This window comes from Pogona vitticeps, chromosome 4 (assembly GCF_051106095.1).
Source record: "Pogona vitticeps strain Pit_001003342236 chromosome 4, PviZW2.1, whole genome shotgun sequence".
Taxonomy (NCBI): Eukaryota; Metazoa; Chordata; class Lepidosauria; order Squamata; family Agamidae; genus Pogona; species Pogona vitticeps.
Window position 1 is genome coordinate 114,351,012 of NC_135786.1, and position 23,296 is coordinate 114,374,307.

The following is a 23,296-nucleotide window of genomic DNA, read 5'->3' on the forward strand; positions in this document are numbered from 1 at the left end:
ATTGTCACTCTCAAATTGGCCTTCTCAGCCGCACTAGACGTTGTTCCAAGTCCTCTATTCAGAGCACATTACCATAGTCTCTCAAGACTGAGGGATGCCTACATGCTAGAGCAGTAGATATAAACTTGGCAGAATAATATCAAACCTATAAAATTAGTGTTTAAAGATAAAAAGAAAGAGAATGTCCAAGTAAATGGAAGATTAGTAACTATAGATATCTTGGGAAATTGCTATATTGCTTTTTTCTTTGTATGATTTCCCTTTTTAATTTAATTAATTTATAATTGTATAAGTGGATGTAAGAATACTTTTTCACTCTTTGGATTTTTACCCTTTCCGACTCTCCCCCTCCCTCTTTTACCTGGTCCCCCTATTTGTACCTTAATCCCTATCTCTATGAAAATGAATTGTAGCCATTGGGTACCGTCTTTCTCTGTTGTGCAAGTGAATCCATAAGCAACATACAGTAATCATTTTTCCATTGGTGTCTTTTTGACATGGCAAGGATTATTACAAATAATGCAGGAATATTAACATGTTATTTTAATTACATATTTTAAGTAAATTATAAAATAATGTGTAAACAAAAATTAATATAATTCTTACTGAAAACAAAGAAAATTAGTGTTTGTTTGTGCATTGGCCTGCTTTGTTAATATTTGTGTACAACAAAGTGCATTTCTCGTGGTACTGGCGAGTGCATGTGCAATGACAAAAGTAGGGTGGGTTGTAGTGGGGGGTCATATCATCGTAGCATTTGGTCATAGCGTTTGCCAGTACGTACCTATTCAGTGGGTACATAATACAGTAGAGTCAAATTTATATCGAGATAGCTTTACATTTTATATTATAAATCTGGAAGTTAAAAAACCATTTGTTACCACTTGAACTACTAGAAAGGCTTTCTCACACCCCTAGGGGTGTACACACCCCTGGTTAAGAACCACTGTCCTAGGCCTGAAGAGACCTAAGAATAGAAAGTTCCAGAGCACTTAAGTCCCAGTCTCTTCTTTCTGCTGAGGTCTAGTTTAAAGTTCTAGATAGAGATGGGGGGGGGCCTTCATATTCGTATACAAATTCAAACGCCCCCCCCAGCACAGGTGGCCGATCTGATTATCTCCCACCTCCAGACTCCACCAGACCACTTACCACGCTGTGTGGGGCACGCATTGCCGGTGTCATCGTCAGCTTGCCAATCATGGCTGCCGCAGCCCCTCCTTCCCTGCTCACCCAGCCACTCTAGCAAGGGGGTGGGAAGACGAGTCTCCCTGCTTAGCCCCGAAGGGGCTGAGTGAGCAGGGAGGCGGGGCTGTGGTAGCCAAGCTACTGCCATGATGGGCACACTGACGATGACGCCAGCCATGCATGCTGCTTGGTAAGTGGTCCCGCAGGGTCCGGGGGTGGGAGATTATCAAGGTGGCCACCTGTGCCAGGGGGCTTCGTATTCGTATATTAATACAAAGCCCCCATCTCTAGTCCTAGATGTGAGTCGTCAGCTGGTCCCAATCTAGGGTTTAAATGTACTATGACTCAAGCACATGCCTCAAGCTGTGGCTTAGCATTGTAGAGAGATACTCATAGATCCAAATGTCCAGAGTCGAGCCCCAATAGCTTCTATCAAAGATGGGCTGGTAGGTCATCTCCAAGAAGAATGTCTCAATTCCTTCTTCTGAAAGTTTTGTTTTTTAAAGAGACATATGTGGATTTGGGTTTTTAAAAGTGGGTCCCTGCAGGACTCACATACAGTAATAGTGAGGAAGGGCAACCAGAAACAAGGGGTGTTTGCTATTATCCATGGTTTTCAGTATCCACTGGGGGGGGGGCTTGGAACCAATCCCCAGAGGATATAGGGATCCTACTGTACACCATTTTATTACATAGTCTGAGCTTGATGCTGAAAACACACACTACTCTGATGTCCATTCAAGCCCAAATTAATCCTTTCTAGAGTCCTGAAAAAGAGTAAGGTGTCCATTCCTCCTTCCCCAAGAAAACAATAGCCCAGCAGCCATGAGTAAATCAAATTAGTACAGAATAACAAATTACACTCTCTCTGTTTGGTCCTCTACCTTTTCCCTTTTCTGGCAAATCTAAACAGAAACTGCAGCTAAAAGGAAGGCGCATTTCAGCTCAAGCATCTCCTGCTATACTTCTCATAATCCAGTGATCCCAGTGGGATACCTTCCTCGCCCCCACTCCCACTCCCGCCTTTTTGCCATTTTGCACTTGAAACAGCTGAATTTGAGGGAACAGTGCCTCGGGCAGGAGTCAGTGTGCTGGAATAATGAGAGCAAGTCAGGCTGTAAGCCTGTGCTATCCTGCCCTCTCCTTTGTGCATTTCAATTCTCCATGCACACATCTGAGGGAGCATCCTCACTCTGTCGCTTCTCCCTGGTCTCCCTCTCTCCCTCCTTCCTCCCCCCTCCCTCTTTTTCTTCTTTCATGAGCTGCCGAGCTAAGAAGCCAGGCTCAGTGGCATGTTACGAAGGCTATTCTAGAGAGATCACTCTGGTCAGGCTGGCTGCCCTTGAAGCTCTCCGATGTACCAGGAGGCCACAGACTCTGTCGTTCAGGGCCTCGGTGAGACGTGCCCGGCCAGCACCAGCCAAACCCCATCAACCTCTGCTGTGCGGACCACGAAGAGACAGGTAAGACTTAGGGTTCTGTTGGTGATGACAGGATGAGCCGTCTAATGCAACCTTTGTGAGGGGGCTGCAGGCCTCAGGGTTCCCTGATGAAACAGAGGTATCTGGGGATTGAGGCTGTCACCATTAGGGGCGGGGTGTCTCCCGGTCCTTCTTCAACTGTCAACCCCATTAGTATCACTCTAATGCTTTCCTCTCAATATGTTAATTGGGAGTAAAGCACTGCAGCCTCTTCAGAATGACTAACAAAAACAGAGAGGCTTGTTTCCCACCAAGATGGTGCTGCGCTCAGTCCTGTTGACACACAAAATGCTCTTATGCTGCTCTCGGAGCAGATAGGCAACAAACCAAAATATGACAGCACTTCTTTGTTGCAATGAAATCAATTAAAAGCTTTATTTTTAAAAGAGACAAAATAATAGTGACAATATAAGTTCGACTAGTCACAGAAACAAGGCAGCTTTCCTTTTATTAATCATTTTGTTTTTATAATTTTTTTTTTGAAAGAAGGTTGGTTGATGTTTGTTAATTTTATGCTTGGCATTCTGGCTGTTTATGTTGCTGTGATGCACAGCAGTGATTAGCACACCATTATGGACTTGACATCCTCCCTTTAAATCAAAATGGAAGGGGAATGGCTTCTAAAATTCAGTGGAAGTTCACAAAAGGACAGTGAAGAACCTTTCATATCAAACAGAGAAAGTATAAAGGGTGTAGACTAGAACATCAAACAGACTGCTTCTTTTTGAAGTGTTTTGGCTTATCAGTTGGTGGACAAAAGAAGCAAGCAAAGGATACATCTCTTCAAAATTAATGGTAGAGGAGAGGATGGATGAAGGAGACTGCCTTTGTCCTTCTCCGAGGGCTACTTTGTACCTTGCACTGCTGATAGCCAGAAAGGGCCTCTGTGTTTGCAGCAGTGGGTGAGATGCAGCATTTGAATAGGTAGGAGTTTCCCCCGCTTTCATTCATAAAAGAACACCGAGAATTAAATGGTGATGTATTGGCTGGAATGTTAGGGTGAGACTTGGGAGATCAAGGTTTCAGTCCCTACTGAGCCATGAAACTCACAGCATGTTGGTTGTTGTGGGTTTTTCGGGCTCTTTGGCCGTGTTCTAAAGGTTGTTCTTCCTGATGTTTCACCAGTCTCTGTGGCCGGTATCTTCAGAGGACTGGAGGAGGAACTCTGTCCATGCTCTGTTGCTGTTTGTTGGATAATTGAGTATTTATAGTTGTGGGAACAACCTTTGTCCCTTTCAGGAGATGGGGTGATCAGCATGTTTTTTGTTGTGATAAGGGGGAGAGAGATTATCTGTCACTGTGATTGATGGGTGTTGTTAGCTGGTCCTTTTTGTGCAACAATCCCTGGTCCTTGTGGCTGGGTAGAGTTCATTGACCTTTTGCAGGCTGTATTTTTCAGTATTGGGAGCCAGGCTTTATTTAGTTTTAGGCCTTCTTCTTTTTTCTTGAAGTTATGTTGATGTTTATGGATTTCGATGGCTTCCCTGTGCAGTCTAACATAATGATTGTTGGTGTTGTCCTGTACTTCAGTATTTTGAAATAGAATTTCATGCCCAGCTTGTTTTAGGGCATGTTCAGCTACTTCAGATTTTTCTAGTTGTTTTAGTCTGCAGTGTCTCTCATGTTCTTTGATTCTGGTGTGAATGCTGCACTTTGTGGCTCCAATATATGCTTGTCCACAACTGCAAGGTATCCGGTATACTCCTGCAGTAGTGAGGGGGTCCCTTTTGTCCTTTGCTGACCGTAACATTTGTTGTACAGTATTTTTGTGGTGGGTCTGAATACTGTTTGTAGGTTGTTGTTTTTTTTCCAGAAGTTTCCCCATGTGGTCCGTGACCCCTTTGATGTATGACAGAAATTATTTGTGGGTGGCTTTTTTTCCTCTTCAGTTTGGTGTTGTTTTCTTGGTTTGATGGCTCTTTTGATTTCATTCTTAGAATATCCATTCACCTGTACAATATTGCCCAATTCAGATGGTTGAGTTTGGTGCTGAGAAATTGAGCTTCACAGTTCCGATTTGCATGGTCTACCAGTGTTTTGATAATGCCTCTTTTTTGTTGTTGGTGGTGGTTGGAGTTTTTGTGTAGGTACCGGTCTGTGTGGGTGGGTTTTCTGTAGACCATGTGTCCCAATGGGAGGTCAGTTTTGCATATGACTATGACATCTAAGAACGGGAGTTGGCCCTCTCTTTCTTTTTCCATAGTGAACTGAATATTTGGGTGGATGCTGTTAAGATGGTTTAGAAATTCTTCCAGTTTTTCTTCACCGTGATTCCAAATTGTGAAGGTGTCATCCACGTATCGAAACCAGACTGTGGGTGTGAAGGGTGCCGAAGCCAGGCCTGTTTTTTTGAAATGTTCCATGTGGAAGTTGGCTATAACTGGGCTGAGAGGGCCCCCCATGGCCAGAACATGAGAGACACTGCAGACTAAAACAACCGGAAAAATCAGCAGTAGCTGAACATCCCCTAAAACAAGCTGGACATGAAATTCTATTTCAAAATGCTGAAGTACTGGAAAACAGAACTTCAAGAAAAAAGAAGGCCTAAAACTAAACAAGGCCTGGCTCCCAATACTGAAAAATACAGCCTGCAAAAGGTCAATGAACTCTACCCAGCCACAAGGACCAGGGATTATTGCACAAAAAGGACCAGCTAACGACACCCATCAATCACAGTGACCGATAATCTCTCTCCCCCTTATCACAACAAAAACACGCTGATCACTCCATCTCCTGAAAGGGATAAAGGCTGTTCCCACAGCTATAAATACACAACTATCCAACAAACAGCAACAGAGCATGGACAGAGTTCCTACTCCAGTCCTCTGAAGATGCCAGCCACAGAGATTGGTGAAACGTCAGGAAGAACAACCTTCAGAACACGAACAAAGAGCCCGAAAACCCACAACACCCATCAGATCCCGGCCATGAAAGCCTTCGAGAATTCACAGCATGTTCCTGGGAAGTATTTTTTTTCTCAGCATGGCCTTCCTTGCAGAGTTGTTGTGAGAATAAAGCAGAAGAAAGGAAGAGCTGCATATATTGCCCAAAGATCACTGGAAGACAGGTGGGATTTAAATTGAACAAATATATAAATAATTTCAAAATAAAAGTTATTTGTCTGATTCTGAAAGGATTAAAAAGATCTTGCACCAGGAATGCTTGTCTGAGAAGGAAGTTGCATACTTTGAATGCCCCCTGTGAGTAGGCCCCTGTCTCTGGCCACCCTCTGCTTCATTTTTTAGTGGGGGCAATGAGAGAAATGGGCCTCTGATGCTAATCTCACAGTTTGGCCAGAAGCATGCATTTATAGGTGGTTCTTAAAATAGCAGCATCCCAAGTGTTGGCACATCTGTTGAGTTCTTTCCTAGCTCCCTTACTTCGAGAGTGGGCTCAACCCACTAAGCTGTTTACATAAAATGATGTCAAAAATAGCTTGATTTTCTTAAATTGAATTCTACACTTACAGTACTACACTTACAGGAGAAATATGATAGGATTCAAGCACCTTGCAGAGTGCTTGATCCTTTGACATTATTTTCTTCCGTTCAACTTATCTGACAAGGCCAGAATAGCAGCAGAGATTCTTGGGGAGGTCACACTAGAGGCTTCCATAGGAAATCTTCCTGCCTCTTTTCCATGTTGCGGCAGCCATGCCCGAGGCAGCAGGGTGGGTGCCTTGAAATCTCCAAGTCATATCAGTCAAAACTGAGGACATCACATCGGTGCCTCCAAGGCAACGTGTTCCATGTTCTTTGCCAGTAAGACCTCAATATTCCAACTAGAGCAGACCCACCAAATTAGTGGAACTGACTAAATCAGCAATAACATGAGGTCCACTTGATCCTTTGACACTCTTCTACTTGGGTCTAAAGCTAGGTGCAGCTACCATGGAAGTGGAAAGGAAAGAAAGCAGGAGGAGGATCAGAGACTGGTAGTACTAGGCGCGCATTTACTTTGCCTGTGGTGTGTAAAAGCTCAGAATAGTAGTTGCTGTGGTGAGAAACACAAGCAATTGCTTTTATTGCCAGCCCTTTCAAAACTTGTTGCCATTAGTATCTAGAATGCTTAGCATAACTTCCCATATTTTCCAACACAGTCATGCTGTTTTCCGCAGGGTTGCCACCAGAGTCTGCAATATGTTCCAGCAAAAGCCACTAAGAATCTGGTGGTACCCTGAAGACTAGCAAATCTTATTTGGCATAAGCTTTTGCTGACTGTAACTCATTGCTTCAGATGTATAGGGTGTAACCTCAGGGAACAGACAAAATCTCTTGTCTGCTGAAGCAGTAGTCCATGTCTGTGAAGAAGCAGGTTGTAGTCCATGAAAGCTTATCCCACATAAACCTGGGTGGTCTTTAACAGTGCTGCAAGGTTCTTTGCAGTTTTATTATATGTTCCACTACACCCAGCAACCAAAGATATCTCCTAGAAGCTGAGAAAACACACAGCATAATACTATTAGTATACAGGACAAGCCCCAACTTCTTTGTAATGTGTATTTCTCCATAGAGGTCAGTGCATTCACTGCATAGGAGGACACACCCAACTGAAACTTCACCCTAGTTAATAGTGACTCCTGCACTGCCATCAGCATAACCAACAATCCTCTCTATGCTTCTTTCTGCTCCTTTATTCAGGCATATGGTAATCACCGGAAACATCTTTCAGGCTCACGGTAAGCCAATTGTGTGCATCTCCATCCACGTGCCAAGTTTGTGTCTGCTGTGTCACTTTTCAAGGGTCTTATAATGGATTTGGAGGCCTTATAGCAGTGGTTCCCAGCCTTGGGTAATGCAGGTGTTCTTAGATCATCACTCCCAGAAGCCCTGACAAGCACAGCTAGTGGTGAAGGTTTCTGGGAATTGCAGTCCAAGAACACATGCATTACTCAGGGTTGGGAACCACTGCCTTATAAGATAATCATGAACACATTGTTATTCAGAGGCAAGTCCTACTGGGGCCAGGTGAGTCGGTATAAATCCCAATGTTAACCTTCTGCATGGTGAAAGACACATACAGCTATCTTACCATGGGGTGGGAGGAAGTGTGCAGTAGAAGAGAATCTCCACAGAGGCTTCCTTAAAAAAAAACCAAAAAAAACCCACTATGCAACATTCCCTCTAATTGTCATCCCCGCTGCATGGGAGCCTCACCTGTCTGCATGGGAGGGTGGAGTTTAATCCGAGAACCAGAAGTAAACAGGCATCAACACTGACTGCCACTGTGTGGCACCGATGGAACTCTGCATGCCTGTGCGCACCCACACACCTTAGAGGGAACATTGAAGCTATGCTTCTGGTTGCTTTTTAAAGACATTGAGTGAGGGTGCCGGGCATAACTCCTGAGGCAGTGCATTCAACAGGGAAAGTGTTACAGCCGAGAGAAGGCCCAGCCTCTGGTTGTTACTTTGGGAGTTCTTGAGGAGTTAATAGTCATAGCTGCATGGTATGTGAGCACCTGGTCAGACAAGCAATCGAACTTGGCATAAGATGTTCACACAGATAGCGAGGTCCCAAACCATTCAGGGTGTTATACTGTATGTTAGAACCAACACCTTAAACCTGTCACGGAAGCCAACCGGTAACCAATGCAGGCTAGACAGGACTGGGGTGATATGATCATATTTCTTCACCCTAGCAATCAGTCTGGCTGCTGCATTTTGGACCTAAAGGTTCTGTGTCAGTCTCAAGGGAAGACCCACGTAATGTGCATTGCAGTAATCAACATTTTAGATTACCAGTGCATGGACCAATGTTATTAAGGGCCTAACGTCCAGATACGGGTGCAGCTGGGCGACACATCACAAGTGAAAAATGCAGCACTTGTTACAGCAAAGACCTGTTTTTCCATGGTCAGCACTGGATCTAAAATCAAGTCCAGACTATCCAGCTGATCTTTGAACAGAAGGATAAATCTATCAAGTCTGAGGGAAATACCTCCCCCAGCAATGTTTCCTCTAATTTTCCACCAGCACTAGGTGGGGCCCCGCCCTGCATGTGCAGGGTTTCTGGCCATGACTGGAACCAATTGGGCAGCAACACTGCCTGCAGATGTACAACATCAATGCAGCACTGTGCACGTGCACAGCTTAGAGGGAACATTGCCTCTCAGACAAGAAGATGAACCTCCCAGCAACATGGTCTCCATCTTGTCTGGATTCAGATTCAGCCTGTTCCTCCTGCTCCAGTCCAGCACCATATCCAGGCAGTCGTCTAGGTACTGGATGGCATCCACTGTTGTTGTTGTTGTTTAGTCATTAAGTCATGTCCAACTCTTCGTGACCCCATGGACCAGAGCACGCCAGGCCGCCTGTCTTGGATCAAATTTATGTTGGTAGCTTCGATGACACTGTCCAACCATCTTGTCTTTTGTCATCACATTCTCCTCTTGTCTTCACTCTTTCCCAACATCAGGGTCTTTTCCAGGGAGTCTTCTCTTCTCATGAGATGGCCAAAGTATTGGAGCCTCAGCTTCAGGATCTGCCCTTCCAGTGAGCACTCAGGGTTGATTTCCTTCACAACGGATACTTTCCATCTCTTTGTAGTCCAGGGGACTCTAAAGACTCTCAAAAGTCCCCTCCAGCATCACAATTCAAAAGCACCAGTTCTTCAGCGGTCAGCTTTCTTTATGGTCCAGCTCTCAATTCCATACATCGCTATTGGATAAACCATAGCTTTGAATATGTGGACCTTTGTCGGCAAAGTGATGTCTCTGCTTTTTAAGATGTTGTCTAGGTTTGTCATTGCTTTCCTCCCAAGAAGCAGGCGTCTTTTAATTTCATGGCTGCTGTCACAATCTGCAGTGATCAGGGAGCCCAATAAAGTAAAATCTGTAACCGTCTCCATATCTTCCCCTTCTGTTTGCCAGGAGGTGATGGGACCAGTGGCTATGATCTTAGTTTTTTTGATGTTGAGCTTCAGACCATTTTTGGCGCTCTCCTCTTTCACCCTTATTAAGAGGTTCTTTAATTCCTCTTCACTTTCTGCCATCAGAGTGGTATCATCTGCATATTTGAGATTGTTGATATTTCTTCTGGCAATCTTACTTCCAGTTTGGGATTCCTCCAATCCAGCCTTTCACATGATGTATTCTGCATATGTTAAATAGGCAGGGGGACAATATACAGCCTTTTCGTACTCCTCTTCCATTTTGAACCAATCATTTGCTCCGTGTCCAGCTCTTAACTGTTGCTTCCTGTCCCACATATAGATTTTTCAGGATATAGATAAGGTGATCCGGCACTCCCATTCCTTGAAGAACTTGCCATAGTTTGTTGTGGTCCACACAGTCAAAGGCTTTTGCGTAGTCAAAGAAGCCAAAATAGATGTTTTTCTAGAACTCTCTGGCTTTCTCCATAATCCAGCACATTTTAGCAATTTGGCCTCTAGTTCCTCTGCACCTTCGAAATCCAGCTTGTACTTCTGGGAGTTCTCAGTCCACATACTGTAGTTCTGAAGCCTGCCTTGGAGGATTTTGAGCAAAACCTTGCTAGCATGTGAAATGAGCACAGCTGTACAGTAGTTGGAGCATTCTTTGGCACTGCCCTTCTTTGGGATTGGGATGTAGACTGATCTTTTCCAATCCTCTGGCCACTGCTGAATTTTCCAATCTTGCCGGCATATTGAATGTAGCACCTTAACAGTGTCAACTTTTAAGATTTCAAATAGTTCGACTGGAATGCCATTGCCTCCACTGGCCTTGTTGTTAGCCATGCTTTCTAAGGCCCATTTGACTTCACTCTCCAGGATGTCTGGCTCAAGGTCAGCAACTACACTATCTATGGTTGTCCGGGACATCCAGAACTTTCAGGTATAATTCGTCTGTGTATTCTTGCCACCTCTTCTTGATGTCTTTTGCTTCTGTAAGGTCCCTCCCATTTTTGTCTTTTATCATGTCCATCTTTGCACAAAAGGTTCCTTTAATATCTCCAGTTTTCTTGAACAGATCTTTGGTTTTTCCCTTTCTATTCTTTTCCTCGATTTCTTTGCACTGTTCATTTAAAGAAGGCCCTCTTGTCTCTCCTTGCTATTCTTTGGAAGTCTGCATTCAATTTTCTGCAACTTTCCCTATCTCCCTTGCATTTTGTTTCCCTTCTCTTCTCTGCTATTTGTAAGGCCTCGTTGGACAGTCACCTTGCTTTTTTGCATTTCCTTTTCTTTGGGATGGTTTTTGTTGCTGCTTCCTGTACAATGTTACAAACCTCCAGCCATAGTTCTTCAGGCACTCTGTCCACCAAAGCGAGTTCCTTAAATCTGTTCTTCACTTCCACTGTGTATTCATAAGGGAATTGGTTTAGATGATACCTGACTAGCCCAGTGTTTTTTTTCAACTTTCTTCAGTTTAAGCTTGAATTTTGCTATAAGAAGCTGATGATCAGAGCCACAATCAGCTCCAGGTCTTGTTTTTGCTGACTGTATATCACTTCTCCATCTTTGGCTGCAGAGAACATAATCAGTCTAGAAGTTGTTGTAAATCTTTGTAGAATTGGTCAATTTCAGCCTCTTCAGCATTGGTGGTTGGTGTATAAACTTGGATTACTGTGATGTTAAATGTCTGCCTTTGATTTGTATTGAAATCATTCTATCATTTTTGAGATTATACCCCAGTACAGCTTTTCCCACTCTTTTGTTGATAACGAGGGTTACTCCATTTCTTCTACGGGATTCTTGCCCACAATAGTAGACATGATAATCGTCGAAATTGAATTCACCCATTCCCACCCATTTTAGTTCACTGACGCCCGGATGTCAATGTTTATTCTTGCCCTCTCCTGTTTGACCACATCCAACTTACCAATGTTCATAGATCTTACATTCCAGATTCCTATGCAGTATTTTTCTTTGCAGCATTGAATTTTCTTTTTGCTTCCACGCACGTCTGCAGCTGAGTGTCCTTTCAGCTTTGGCCCAACCACTTCATCAGCTCTGGAGCTACTCGTACTTGTCCTCCGCTCTTCCTCCGTAGCATGTTAGACACCTTCCGACCTGAGGGGCTCATCTTCCAGTGTCATATCTTTTAGCCTTTTGTTTCTGTTCATGGGGTTTTCTTGGCAAAGATACTGGAGTGGCTTGCCAGTTCCTACCCCAGGTGGATTGCATTTAGTCAGAACTCTCCATTATGACTTGTCCATGTTGGTTGTCCCTGTACGGCATAGCCCATAGCTTCTCTGAATTACTCAAGCCCCTTTGCCATGACAAGACAGCAATCTGTGAAGGGGATGGTATCCACTGCAGATAATTTAAAGGAGAGAGAGAGATCTATGTATCATCTGTATATTGATGACACGAGTTCCAAATCTCCTGATGACCTCTCCCAGTAGCCTTATATAGATGTTAAACAGCACTGGGGAGATGAACAACCACTGAGGGACCCCATGGTTGAGGATCCATGAGGATAAAACAGTGTCCCCTAGCTGCACTCTCTGGAGTTGCCCATCAGGGAAGGACTGGTGCAAGGACTGGTCCCTACCCCTGACAGTCTATCTAGACAGATACCATGGTGAATGCTCTTGAAGGTGGTTGAGAGATTGAGGAAGATCGGCAGGGTCAGATTACCATTGGTCTCCCATAAAAGGTCATTTTGCAGTGAGACCAATGCCGTCTCTGTCCCATGCTGGGGCTGGTCCATCAACAAAGCTGTTTATTCACTTTAGGAACATAGCTGTTCTCTCTCTCTCTCTCTCTCTTCCTCTCTCTCACACAATTTCTTCTTGTTTTTCCCTTCTGGCAATCCTACCAATGACAGTAGGTATAATTTCTATTCAGTTCTTTTAGTCTGAAATGGTTTGTGGCTTATAGACTTCCAGTAGCTTCTGGCTGCAAAATGTTTTTGTTTTTTGGCTGTACAACCTCCAATTGAAGCTTCTTCAGAGGTTTCACAACAAGGTCCTTTATTTCTCCCAAGGAAGCTACATTTTAGGCATTGATCTATTGGCAGAGGCAGCAGCTGCCACTGCAATGATGAGGCTGGAAGCTGCAGGGAGATGCCCGTACTGTATTGTGCTCAACAGCTCATTAGTCTCAATCTTTACACTTCAGCCTCTCTGTTCTGCTCACACGGCATTTCCCAATGTCAATACATTTATCCCCATGAAGTTCTGTAACTTCCCTTGAGTGGGGCATCCCTAAAAACCAATCATCAAAGTGACATGCACTCAAAGAGAGGGGCACATTTTTTAGCATTTCAATTTGTCATCTGTCTGCAGTGCTTCAACTATCTGGGGAAGGGAAGGTTTGTTTTTTTTCAAAATTTCACTTTTGCTGCCTGTAGAAGCTGAGCAAGATGTTTCAAAATCTATAAGGGTGAGACCCAGGAGGAGTCTCCTTCTAGCGGCTTTAGCCCTGCTGTCATGCTCAGGGGCACTTAGCTCAAGATCCAGAAGCATCACTGGGAGATGTTTAACATGGAATGAGAGTTAACAATTTAAAATAGCAGGGCGGTTCTTGTCATATACCGCAGTGGTTCTCAACCTTGGGTCCACAGATGATCTCAGACTGCCAGTCTCAGAAGCCTTCACCACTCAGTGTGCTGGCCAGGATTTCTGAGAGTTGTTGTCCAAGGCTGGGAGTAACTGTTCTGTAAAATACCTCTGCATCAGGTTTCTAAGCAATCTCCTACCTTGTCAGCACTTGAAAGCCTAGCCTGTGTTGAGTATATTGAAACAGCACTCCTCAGCCTGTGTGGTGAAGACAGCCCTCATGGTTGTGGAAGGGTATCAGAAATGACCAGAGGAGGCCCTTAGAGCTCCTTTCCCTTATGACCTCCTTGCAAGGTCTGTTTCTAAAGACACCCATCCTTCCCACCCAGATTCAGTCTACACATATGGGGAATTGGGCCAGAGACAGGACATTCACCATCACAACTTCTATTTGAATTGAGAAACCTTTACACCTGCCCACCATTGCCATCACAGTCCCCTTTTAACAAAAGCAATAAATAAAAAAGCAACTGATGGTTGTTGTGGGTTTTTTGGGCTCTTTGGCCGTGTTTTGAAGGTTGTTCTTCCTGACGTTTCACCAGTCTCTGTTGCCAGCATCTTCAGAGGACTGGAGTAGGAACTCTGTCCATGCTCTGGGATACACAGCCAAAGAACCCGAAAAACCCACAACAACCATCAGATCCCAGCCGTGAAAGCCTTCGAGAATACAAAAAAGCAACTATTTTCATTTAAATAAGCACAGAGACTATTAATGAGAAATCCTTAATACTAGAAACAATATATGTTTAAGCTGATAAAAATATTTTTTATTTTTTCTTACCAATGTTTTTTTGTTTAATGACATCTTTCTCCTAAAGGATCAAAGGCAGCTTAGAGTATTAAAGGAAAGAAAGTTAAAAATGAATAAATTATGACAATATTAAAAGCATTAAACATATTTGTTTGTTTGTTTGTTTGTTTGTTTGTTTGTCTGTCTGACTGATTGATTGATTTATACCCTGCACCATCTGGCAACCAGGCCACTCTGGGCGGCTAACAACAATGACAAACAACACAATATTAAAACACAATAAGAATAAAATAATACAAACATGCAACAGATATAATAACTAGTAGGATAAATTAAAACAGATGAGTAGAAAGGATGGTGAAAGGATGGCAAAAAGATGATAAAAGGGAAGCAGAGATATCAGCAACTTAATGCTCAGGGAAATCCTGATGGAAGAGCAAGTTTTCAATGTTCGTTTAAACCCGTCCAACAAGGGTACCAGGTGTATCTCCATAGGCAGATTGTTCCACAGGCAGGGGTGGGGGCTTCTTGTTCTTTCTCTCTGGGCCTCCTTCGGGGTCAAGGCCCTCAACCACCCTGCCTGTGAAGAAGAACGGGTATTACGGACAGATCTGGCTGGGAGTAGGCCTTCTGCTAGATACTGAGGTCCTAAACCGTTTAGGGCTTTGAATGCTATCATCATAACCTTGAAGTCGATGCGGAAATGAACCAGTAGCCTATGAAGGGTGGCCAGAATGGGGGAGATGTGCTGAAATTTCTTCACCCCAGTTATTAATCTGGCTACCAAATTCTGAACCAGTTGTAGTTTCCACATCAACCTCAAGGGTAGCCCCATGTAGTGAGCACTGCAGCAGTCTATTCTTGAATAGTGCATGAATCCAAGTTGTGAGTGCCCCCATGTCTAGATAGGGATGCAGCTGGGCAATCCTCCGAAGATGGAAATGGGCTTCCACAGATGGGACCAAAGATGGCACCTGAGTTTCCATGGTGAGATCCGGGTCCAAACAGAAACTCATTCTTCTATCATATAAAACCAATATATAAGAGCAAGGAAAAATAATCCCTTTAAAAAATCCTCTTGATCAACCAGCCATTTAAAGGAAAGCCTGCCTGAAGAAAAAGGTTGCCATTTGCTTGCCGAAGGACAGCAAAGATGGGGCCAGCCTGGCTTCCCGTGGGAGGGAATTCAAAAGTCTGTGGACAGTAACGGAGAAGGCCCTTTCCCATGTTCTCACCAAACATACCTGTGGCCTCTCCTAATTATCTTAATAAACAAACAAACAAAAAAGAGAAAAAGAGAGCAGGTCATCTAGATCGGTTAGGGCTTTATAGGTTAAAAGCAGCACTTTGAATTGTGCCCAGAAATGAATCAGCAGCCAGTGGAGCTGCTGTAAAAGAAGGGACAGTATGTGATCCTTGTAACCAGCCCCTGTTAACAAGCTGGCTGCAGCATTTTGGACCCACTGAAGTTTCCAAACACTTTCCAGAGGCAGCCCCAAGTTGAACGTGTTACAGTTATCCAGCCAGGATGTAACAAAGGCATGTGTCATCGTAGCCAGGTCAGACTTCTCCAGGAACAGGCATAGCTAGAACACTAGTTTTAACTGTACAAAGGTGGTCCTAGCCACGGCTGGACCCTGGGCATCCAGGCTCAGGAGCATCCCCAAGCTACACAGCTGTGTTTTCAGAGGGAGTGTAACCCCGTCCAGCACAGGTTGCATCCCTATTCCTTGGTCTCCCTTTTAGCTGAAAAGGAACACCTCCGTCTCAGTTTCACCTGATCCTTGAACTTTGTCCGTCCTCTGGCTTTGGGAATGGACATCTTAGGGGGATTTTGGGAATACTATGGGACTGGGTTAATCTGTTGATAACAGAAGCCTTCCTGGGTTGTTGCCATGCAGTCCCTTGCTTTGATCAGAGGTTATTGGTGGCCATCAAGTCACCTGTTCAAATTCTGCCATATGTACAGGGTCCTCTGCTTTGCGGCCTGTTGGTTATGCTGTTGGATATAAAGGTGTAATCCTGATGCCAGAACTCTGCATACTTATGAAGTCCAGAATAGTTGCCTGTGTCTGAAAAAAGAAACGTGGCAAAGGAAAGGGAGTGAAGAACAAGAGAGAGAGAAAAACTAGAGTGGTGGGAACCTTCATTCGTGTTCAGGAGGTGTGGTGCAGGATGTTGAAATGGTTAGGGCTAGATAAACAGACAAGAAAATAGATTGCTGAGCCCCTAGTCCCCCACCCGCCATCATCCTTTGAACATCCCTGACAGCTTCATTCCAGTCTAGCATGTACAGTATTTATGATTTGTTTATGAGGTCATGAGGAAATTGCTTTAAAATGATTTCTTAAAGAGATTTAAATATGGTTTTGGATGGCATTCAAACCTAATATCGAAATGGTTGTTTTAATAAAAACTATTAAATAGAATCAAGCTTCATAGCATTTGCCAGAAAAACAAACAAAGCAGCCCCCCCACCTCCAAAAATGCTGGATTTATTTGAGTAGGAATTTTCCATAAATCTCTTCTCCTGCCTCAAAAGAGGCTTTCTAAAATATTGGACCTTGTGAAATGCAATTCTCTTTATTGTCCATTTAATTACATTTGCCACAGTGCTTGTGTCGACACATGTGTCTCATTTTGTTCCTGAGGTAATGCAGTCCTGACCTGGGGAAACCAAAAAGCAAAAATAGTACTCTACACATAACCATTCTTAAGCTTTCCAGTGAGTGACCTTCCTCTGTTCATGTTGATTAAATAGAGCTTTAAAAAAAAAAATAAAACAATGCAGCTTATTAAGTGTGACAAGTGCTACTGTCATATTCCAGGCCTGTGGTTATCATATGGTTTATCTAGCTGTATAACATGTAACTCAGCACCCTCCTTGGCCTGCTGAGGCTAGTGTTCAGCATTAAACTAGATGATGTAGCAGGGGAACTTTTGAAAAGCAAATGCTCAGTGTCACAGCCCCATAACCACATACCGCCCCCCCCCCCCGAAGAGTTAGGCTCAGGCTCCACACATTCAGCACTGATGTACACATAGCTGGGCTAAAAGTGCTGGTCTCATAGAGCTTATGTTTCACAAACAAACTCAGAGAATCCTGCCCCTCCATTTCCCCCCAACTCGATTCCCCTCTCTGTTAATTCCAACCAATTCCCAAACATTTCTTCCAGATTGTTGGGCTTTGAAATAGTATCATTGCAAATGGTATTTTCTTGACAAGAAAATGAGGATGAAAATGGTAATTTATCAATGCATTTGTCAGCTTCTGTGGTGAAGAATTTTAATTTTGTTGCTATAAAATTCCACTGTGCATGGGGTGGTATACAGAACTCTGAAAAATAAGTAGTTAGACTTCCTATGTTTCTATGAAACTGTTAGGGAATAAAGAAAACCTACATAGGGTTTTCTACTTCTGAGGTGCAGCTTGTGCTAAACAAAAAAAGATGATCTTTTCTCAATTTAAATTCTCTCCTGTGATTCCTGGATCAGATTTTTACTTTTAAAAGAAGTTCCCATTTTAATTCATAAGGATCAGGTATAATTTTTCTTTTAAAAATAGCAAACAGTTGCAGAAGAAGAAGGGAAAAGCAAGACTGATGTTTGATGCAGTTGCTAGGAGGCATGTCTGTCATTTCAGCTGCAAAACGGGAGTGAACCGGGTTTCATACTGTCAGCTGAGAAGTACACTTTTGTGACCTATGTTGGCATATTATGTTTGCCTCTATCTTAAGATTTCCATTAATATGGAGCTTGAACAGACTTCATTCTTCTCTTCATGATGACTAGAAGTAGCACAAAGAAGCCCATCTGCCTAAAATGCATACATTTGATAGGTCAAAGTGTTCAGTTTGCTTGGTGTAAGGCGGGGTTACAATGGCTCAAAATGCTGGTTGCTACTGACTCTGTACTGACTCTGTCAACTTAGCAGGTCGAAAGCATGTAAAAACGTGAGTAGATAAGTAGGTACCACTATGGTTGGGAAGGTAACGGTGTTCCGTGTCTAGTCATGCTGGCCACGTGACCACGGAAACTGTCTTCGGACAAACGCTGGCTCTATGGCTTGGAAACGGGGATGAGCACTGCCCCCTAGAGTCAGACACGACTGGACAATTTGTCAAGGGGAACCTTTACCTTTACCTTACTGATTCTGTATATCACCAGTCATTGGAGGTTATGTTGTCGGAGAAAACAACGTGAAGTGAAGTTCAGATGGGAGAGTAGAGAGTAAAGAGCAATTGACAGAGAGAACCAGGTTTACATAGAAGAGAAGCAGGGAAAGATGGACATGTCCAAAGGAAGTGAACCCCTATAGGTTGTTGTGGATTTTCCAGGCTGTTTGGCCATGTTCTTAAGGTTTTTCTTCCTAACGTTTCACCAGTCTCTGTGGCCGGCATCTTCAGGGGACAGGAGAGAGAGAGAGAGACAGGAACCATTGGATCCCGGCTGTGAAAGCCTTCGAGAATACATTGAACCCCTATACCTGATAAAACAGCAGCACAGCTAAGGAGTCAGGGATTAAAAAAGTGGGAGGAAATTTTGTTTGGTGGAGTAAGGGCATTCCACTTACAGTTAGGATTGTCCTGCTGTTTTACCACGCTAGGAAGGGAAAAAAATCACAGTGGCTGAAATCCAATAGAGTAGGTCCATTGAATCAATGGAACTTAGAAAGGTACTGATGCACCAAATTCTTGCTGCTTCATTGGACTAATCTAGTTTCAGCTGTTGGTTTTCAGCCAGTGACGACTATTAGAAGCCCAGGAAAACTGACCATACAACTTGTCAAAGAGTTCAACCCAAAGACAAACAGGGCCTTGCCATGTCTGTTTTGTAAGAGGATATAACAAGAATAATTATGTTTTGTTCAGTGTTCATCTTCAGAGAAACTGCAAATTACTAGGCACATAAATAGCCAGGAATACTGTCACTGAGAAATACTGAGTACAGTACTTTTCCTTGAAAAATGTTGCGTTCCATAAAAAGAGCTATTTGAAGCTGTGACAAACAGTGCTACTTGACAATATCTGTTTACTAGAGGCAAAGAAGGTTGTGATGATGTCTTTTGGCAGACTGTCTTCTGTTGGATCAAATATATGATATAAACTGTTCAAAGGCCTCTTATCAATTGGAAATGGGAAAAACAAAGTTAAGGCTCTTATTGCTAGTGGGAGGAAGAAAGCAGATTTAAACAAACTACTGCTGTTAGCAAATATAAAAAAAGCAGTAACTGTATGTTGCAGCAAAAGCAGCTTTATCTTGGGGTGATAACGTGATTCTATGTTTAGAACAGCAAAGGCTGTGGGGTAGTGCCATCACTGCCCCTACAAACATGTTTCTGACCTAAGAGAGTGGCTTATTTTTTTCCAATGCTGATGGTGTTTTGGCCCTGATTGGTACATTTTGATAGCCTGCAATGTCACAGTTACCAAGCTGGGAAAATGCTGAGCCAATGTCTCAACTGACTAACAGTGCGGATAAATTAAAATAAATTGAAAAGGGAGATACCCTATGTAGTTAGATGGTTTCTGGGTTTTAAAAAAGTGTACATCTAGTACTAAATTGAGTCAGTCTCTCCCTGAAAGAGCAACAGTGCAGCTTGTGGGTATTCTGGGATTCAGCGTCGTCACCAAGGGCCAGGTCTTCTCATGGACCCAAAGAACATTTCATTAGCCTGGACTAGTTTACCAGTAGTAGCTTTTCTTTAACAGGAAGTCTTAACTCTGCTGATACATGCTCTAGGAACTTCCACACTGTATTACAGTACTATATAATGATTGAAATCCTGTTTCATAGTCAAGCAAAAGGCGTACATTTTAGTGGTGGATTGTCATAAGAAATCTATGTAGTCATTATCTGTTGCATACTTTGTTGTGCAACGTGGCATGCGACAGATAATGCCAATGGAGATTTCTTAACTGATGGCAATTTGCCTCCACAACTTGTACCTTGTGGGATTTCAGCCAGTTGCCCATGTGGATGGTTCAGAAGTTTGGATCAGGGCAGAATTTGGCTGTTAGAATCCTGGTTACTTTATCATGTGAGAAGTTTCTAAAATATATCTGTTTGTGTTGTATCCATGTTTGACAGGGACCCTGGAACCTGAGAAAAGCTTCTGAAAGGGCATGGCTAAAAAAAGGTTCAGGACGACTGATCTAGATGAAGCCACATGACAATAAATCTGAATGAATTTTTTTTTTAGCTGCCTGTTCACTTTTGAGCCCAACCCAAGTATTGGTGCTCTTATTTTTAAAACCTAAACAATTTAGAAACCAAATGCCTGTAGAAAGATAAATTGAAGGAAAGGGTGGCATGTTGAGTTTGAAATTAACTTACATGGGAGATCTAGCCCAAAACTATATTTGTTTATGCATCAGGTTAAAATGCTTTGATTGACCCAATCATTTTAATCTGTGTATATGATTTTTAGCTAGTTGGTGTGTTACTGTTTAGTCCGTTGTTAAGTTCTACCAAATTAGTCTGTTGTTAAGTTCTACCAGAGCCCGAAAAAAACACAACAACCATTCTACCAAATTGCTTCTGTGGTGATCCTAATAGGTTTTTTGGGGTATATGAAGTGTTTTGCCATTACCACCACCTTTTCCCATGACTTTTTAATGGCCAAACAGGAATCTGAATTCAGGTCTCTGAATCTGACACCCTATCTGCTATACCATATTAACTCTCAATATTATTGTTTTAGTCCTCTCAGTCTTTTGGTTTGACGTCTGGTTGTTGTGATTTATTGTTGATGTATTGTTTTATATATTTCTATGACATTCTTAGAACTGCCCCTTGGTGAACGAGGGCACTCCGGAATCTTTTTCTAAAGGCTGGCACACAAATGAATATATCTTGACAGCTGCCTCTAATGACACCCACGACACCTTCCCCACCCCAAGCCCCAGAACTATGATAACCCCCATCAGTGTCATTTGCCTGGCTACCATCTATCTGCCTAGTTAGTTGCTTGAATATTCTGTATACATTTGGGGTGAATATTGGCAAAATTAAAGGGGGGAGAGAAAAGGGGAAAAATATTGTGACACTTTTATTTATTTCAGCATGAGCTTCTGTGGATCAAAATCCATTGCTTCTAACATTAGGACTGCAAATAAATGTCCTCCGTGTTTATACATATCTCCATGGATGTTACATGTTACTTTTGTCTATAATCCATATGAGAGATGGGCATGAACCGCCGCTTCAGTAGTTCATGCCAGTTTGTCCTTCAGATGAACAGGTTTTTGGCGCTTCCCCGTCTCGCTTCCTCCAGCAGGTGCCCCCTCAGAGGCAGCGCCCAAAGGAAGTGGGACAGGGGAACCAGGACACTTCCTCTAAGGGGGCGCCCACTGGAGAAGACAAGGTTGGGAAGCACCAAACACCTGTTTGTTCAAAGGATGAACTGGCAGTTCATGCCAATCTGGATCCTTACCTGATCATGACTTAGGATATATAGAGGTGGTATGTACACTGGGACAGTGTTGCTGCTGCTGGCTGGCTGGCTGCTAGCCTCCCCTGTGGGAGTTTGGCTCCAGACTCCGACTGCCCTGCAGGACTGGGTCCCTGCAATGGGCTGCTTCCCACCCCCCTCCATCAACACTGGCCACCTGTCTCTAGGGGAGAAGGGACCTTTAAGCAGAGCCTTCTCAGCAAAGGGGGCGGATTGGTGGCATGTTGGTTGGTTGGTTTGGGGATTGAGAAATAAGGGTGAGGTCCCTTCTTCTTGCTTAGAGGGATTCCTTTTTATTTGCCTGCCTGTTGCTGTCGGTCTGGGGTGGGAGGGATGTGTCTTTCAAATAAGGAAGCCAATGGGGGGGAGCAGGGAGCTGCCATTGGCACTACACTGGGTGGAGGGAGATTCGGGGAGAGGAGACAAGGGAATCATTGTAGGAGAGGGGGAGGGAATAGGATCCTAGTCACCCCCAAATTGTCTCCCAATTCAAGACAGCCTGGATAGCTGTGGCAATAGTCTCCCTGAGTTAAAAATGCTGCTGCTGAATGCCATGTCAGTAAAAGGGAAAGCATTAGATCCTTGATGAGCAGGCTGGCCTGGCCTGTATGACAGAGACCTAGCTGGATGAAGCTGGGGGGGGGGGGGGTTAGTCTCTCCCAGTGTTGCCCACCTGGGTTATCTGTGCAGCATCAACAGGTCAGACCTGGGGCACGGGGAGGTGGAGTTGCAGTAGTCTTTTGTGAGTCCACCCCCCCCAAGCACCTTTTCCCACAGTTTTCTGAGTTCGAGTGTGTATACTTAAAGGTGGGCACTCAGGACAGAATAGGGATTCTGTTGGTCTACCATCCACCCCACTGCTGAACAGTCTCCCTTCCTGAGCTGACTGAGTTGGTAGGTGATATTGGAGTCCTCTAGGCTGATAGTACTGGGGGACTTCCATGTCCATGCTGAGACCAATTTATTAGGAGCGGCTCAGGACTTCATGTCCTCCATGACAATCATGGGTCTGTCCCAAGTGTTTTCTGGCCCCACAAATGTATCAGGGTACACTCTGGACCTTGTATTTCATGCTGAGCAAGATGATGGTGGTCCGGGTGTAGAGGAGATCTCTGCAGTTCTGTTGTCATGGACAGATCACTACCTGGTGAGGTTTAGACCTACTGGAACTCTTAATCTCTGCAGGGGTGGAGGACCTATTAGGATGATCCACCCCAGGAGACTGATGGATCCAAGTGGTTTTCTGATGGCTCTTGGGGAGTTTCCTGTTGCCTCGGCAGGCGATCCTGTCAAAGCTCTGTCTGATCTATGGAATGAGGAAATAGCCAGGGTGGTGGGACCAATCGCTCCTAAGCATCCCCTTCCATGAAGAAGAGCCAAGCAAGCCCTCTGGTTCACCAGACAGCTGGCAGTGATGAAATGAGTGGGACAGAGACTAGAGTGACGATGGCAGAAAACTCAGAGTGAATCCGACTGAACATGGGCTAGAGCCCATTTTAAGGCCTATTCCGTGGCAGTAGCTGCAGCAAAGAAAAGGTTCTTTACTGTTACCATTGCATCTGGACAAAGTCGTCCAGTGGAGTTGTTTCGAGTAGTACATGCCCCACCAAAAGAACAAAATACTGAACACTCCCCAACCAGCTGTGATGAATTTGCACGACACTTTGCAGATAAAGTCACTTGGATGCACTCTGACTTGGATGCTATAATTGATACAGACCCAGTGGATGGTCCTGTTTTAATGGATACTTTTCAGTTGGTGCAACCTGATGGTGTGGACAGGATTCTTGGAGCATATGTGTGCTGGACTCGTGCCCTTCCTGGCTCATAAAAGCAGCCAGAGGAGGAATGGTCGATTGGGTACGGGGAGTGGTAAATGCCTCCTTGCAGCAGGGTAAGATCCCTGCTTGCTTAAAGGAAGCAGTAATAAGACTGCCACTGAAGAA

At 43.9% G+C, this 23,296-nt stretch overlaps 1 protein-coding gene across 3 annotated transcripts in view; it reads left to right on the forward strand.

The window, feature by feature from the left end:
- The first annotated feature begins 2,111 nt into the window (after positions 1 to 2,111).
- LOC110077063 (regulator of G protein signaling 8) overlaps positions 2,112 to 23,296 on the forward strand; it is a 75,474-nt gene continuing 54,289 nt past the window's right edge. For 2 of the 3 annotated variants that reach the window (XM_020789752.3, XM_020789753.3), the window contains exon 1: positions 2,112 to 2,648. In XM_020789752.3, the coding sequence (XP_020645411.1) occupies positions 2,541 to 2,648 (108 nt within the window). In that variant the 5' untranslated portion in view covers positions 2,112 to 2,540. The remainder of the gene's footprint in view (positions 2,649 to 23,296) is intronic. The other variant, XM_020789756.3, reaches the window with a different exon arrangement.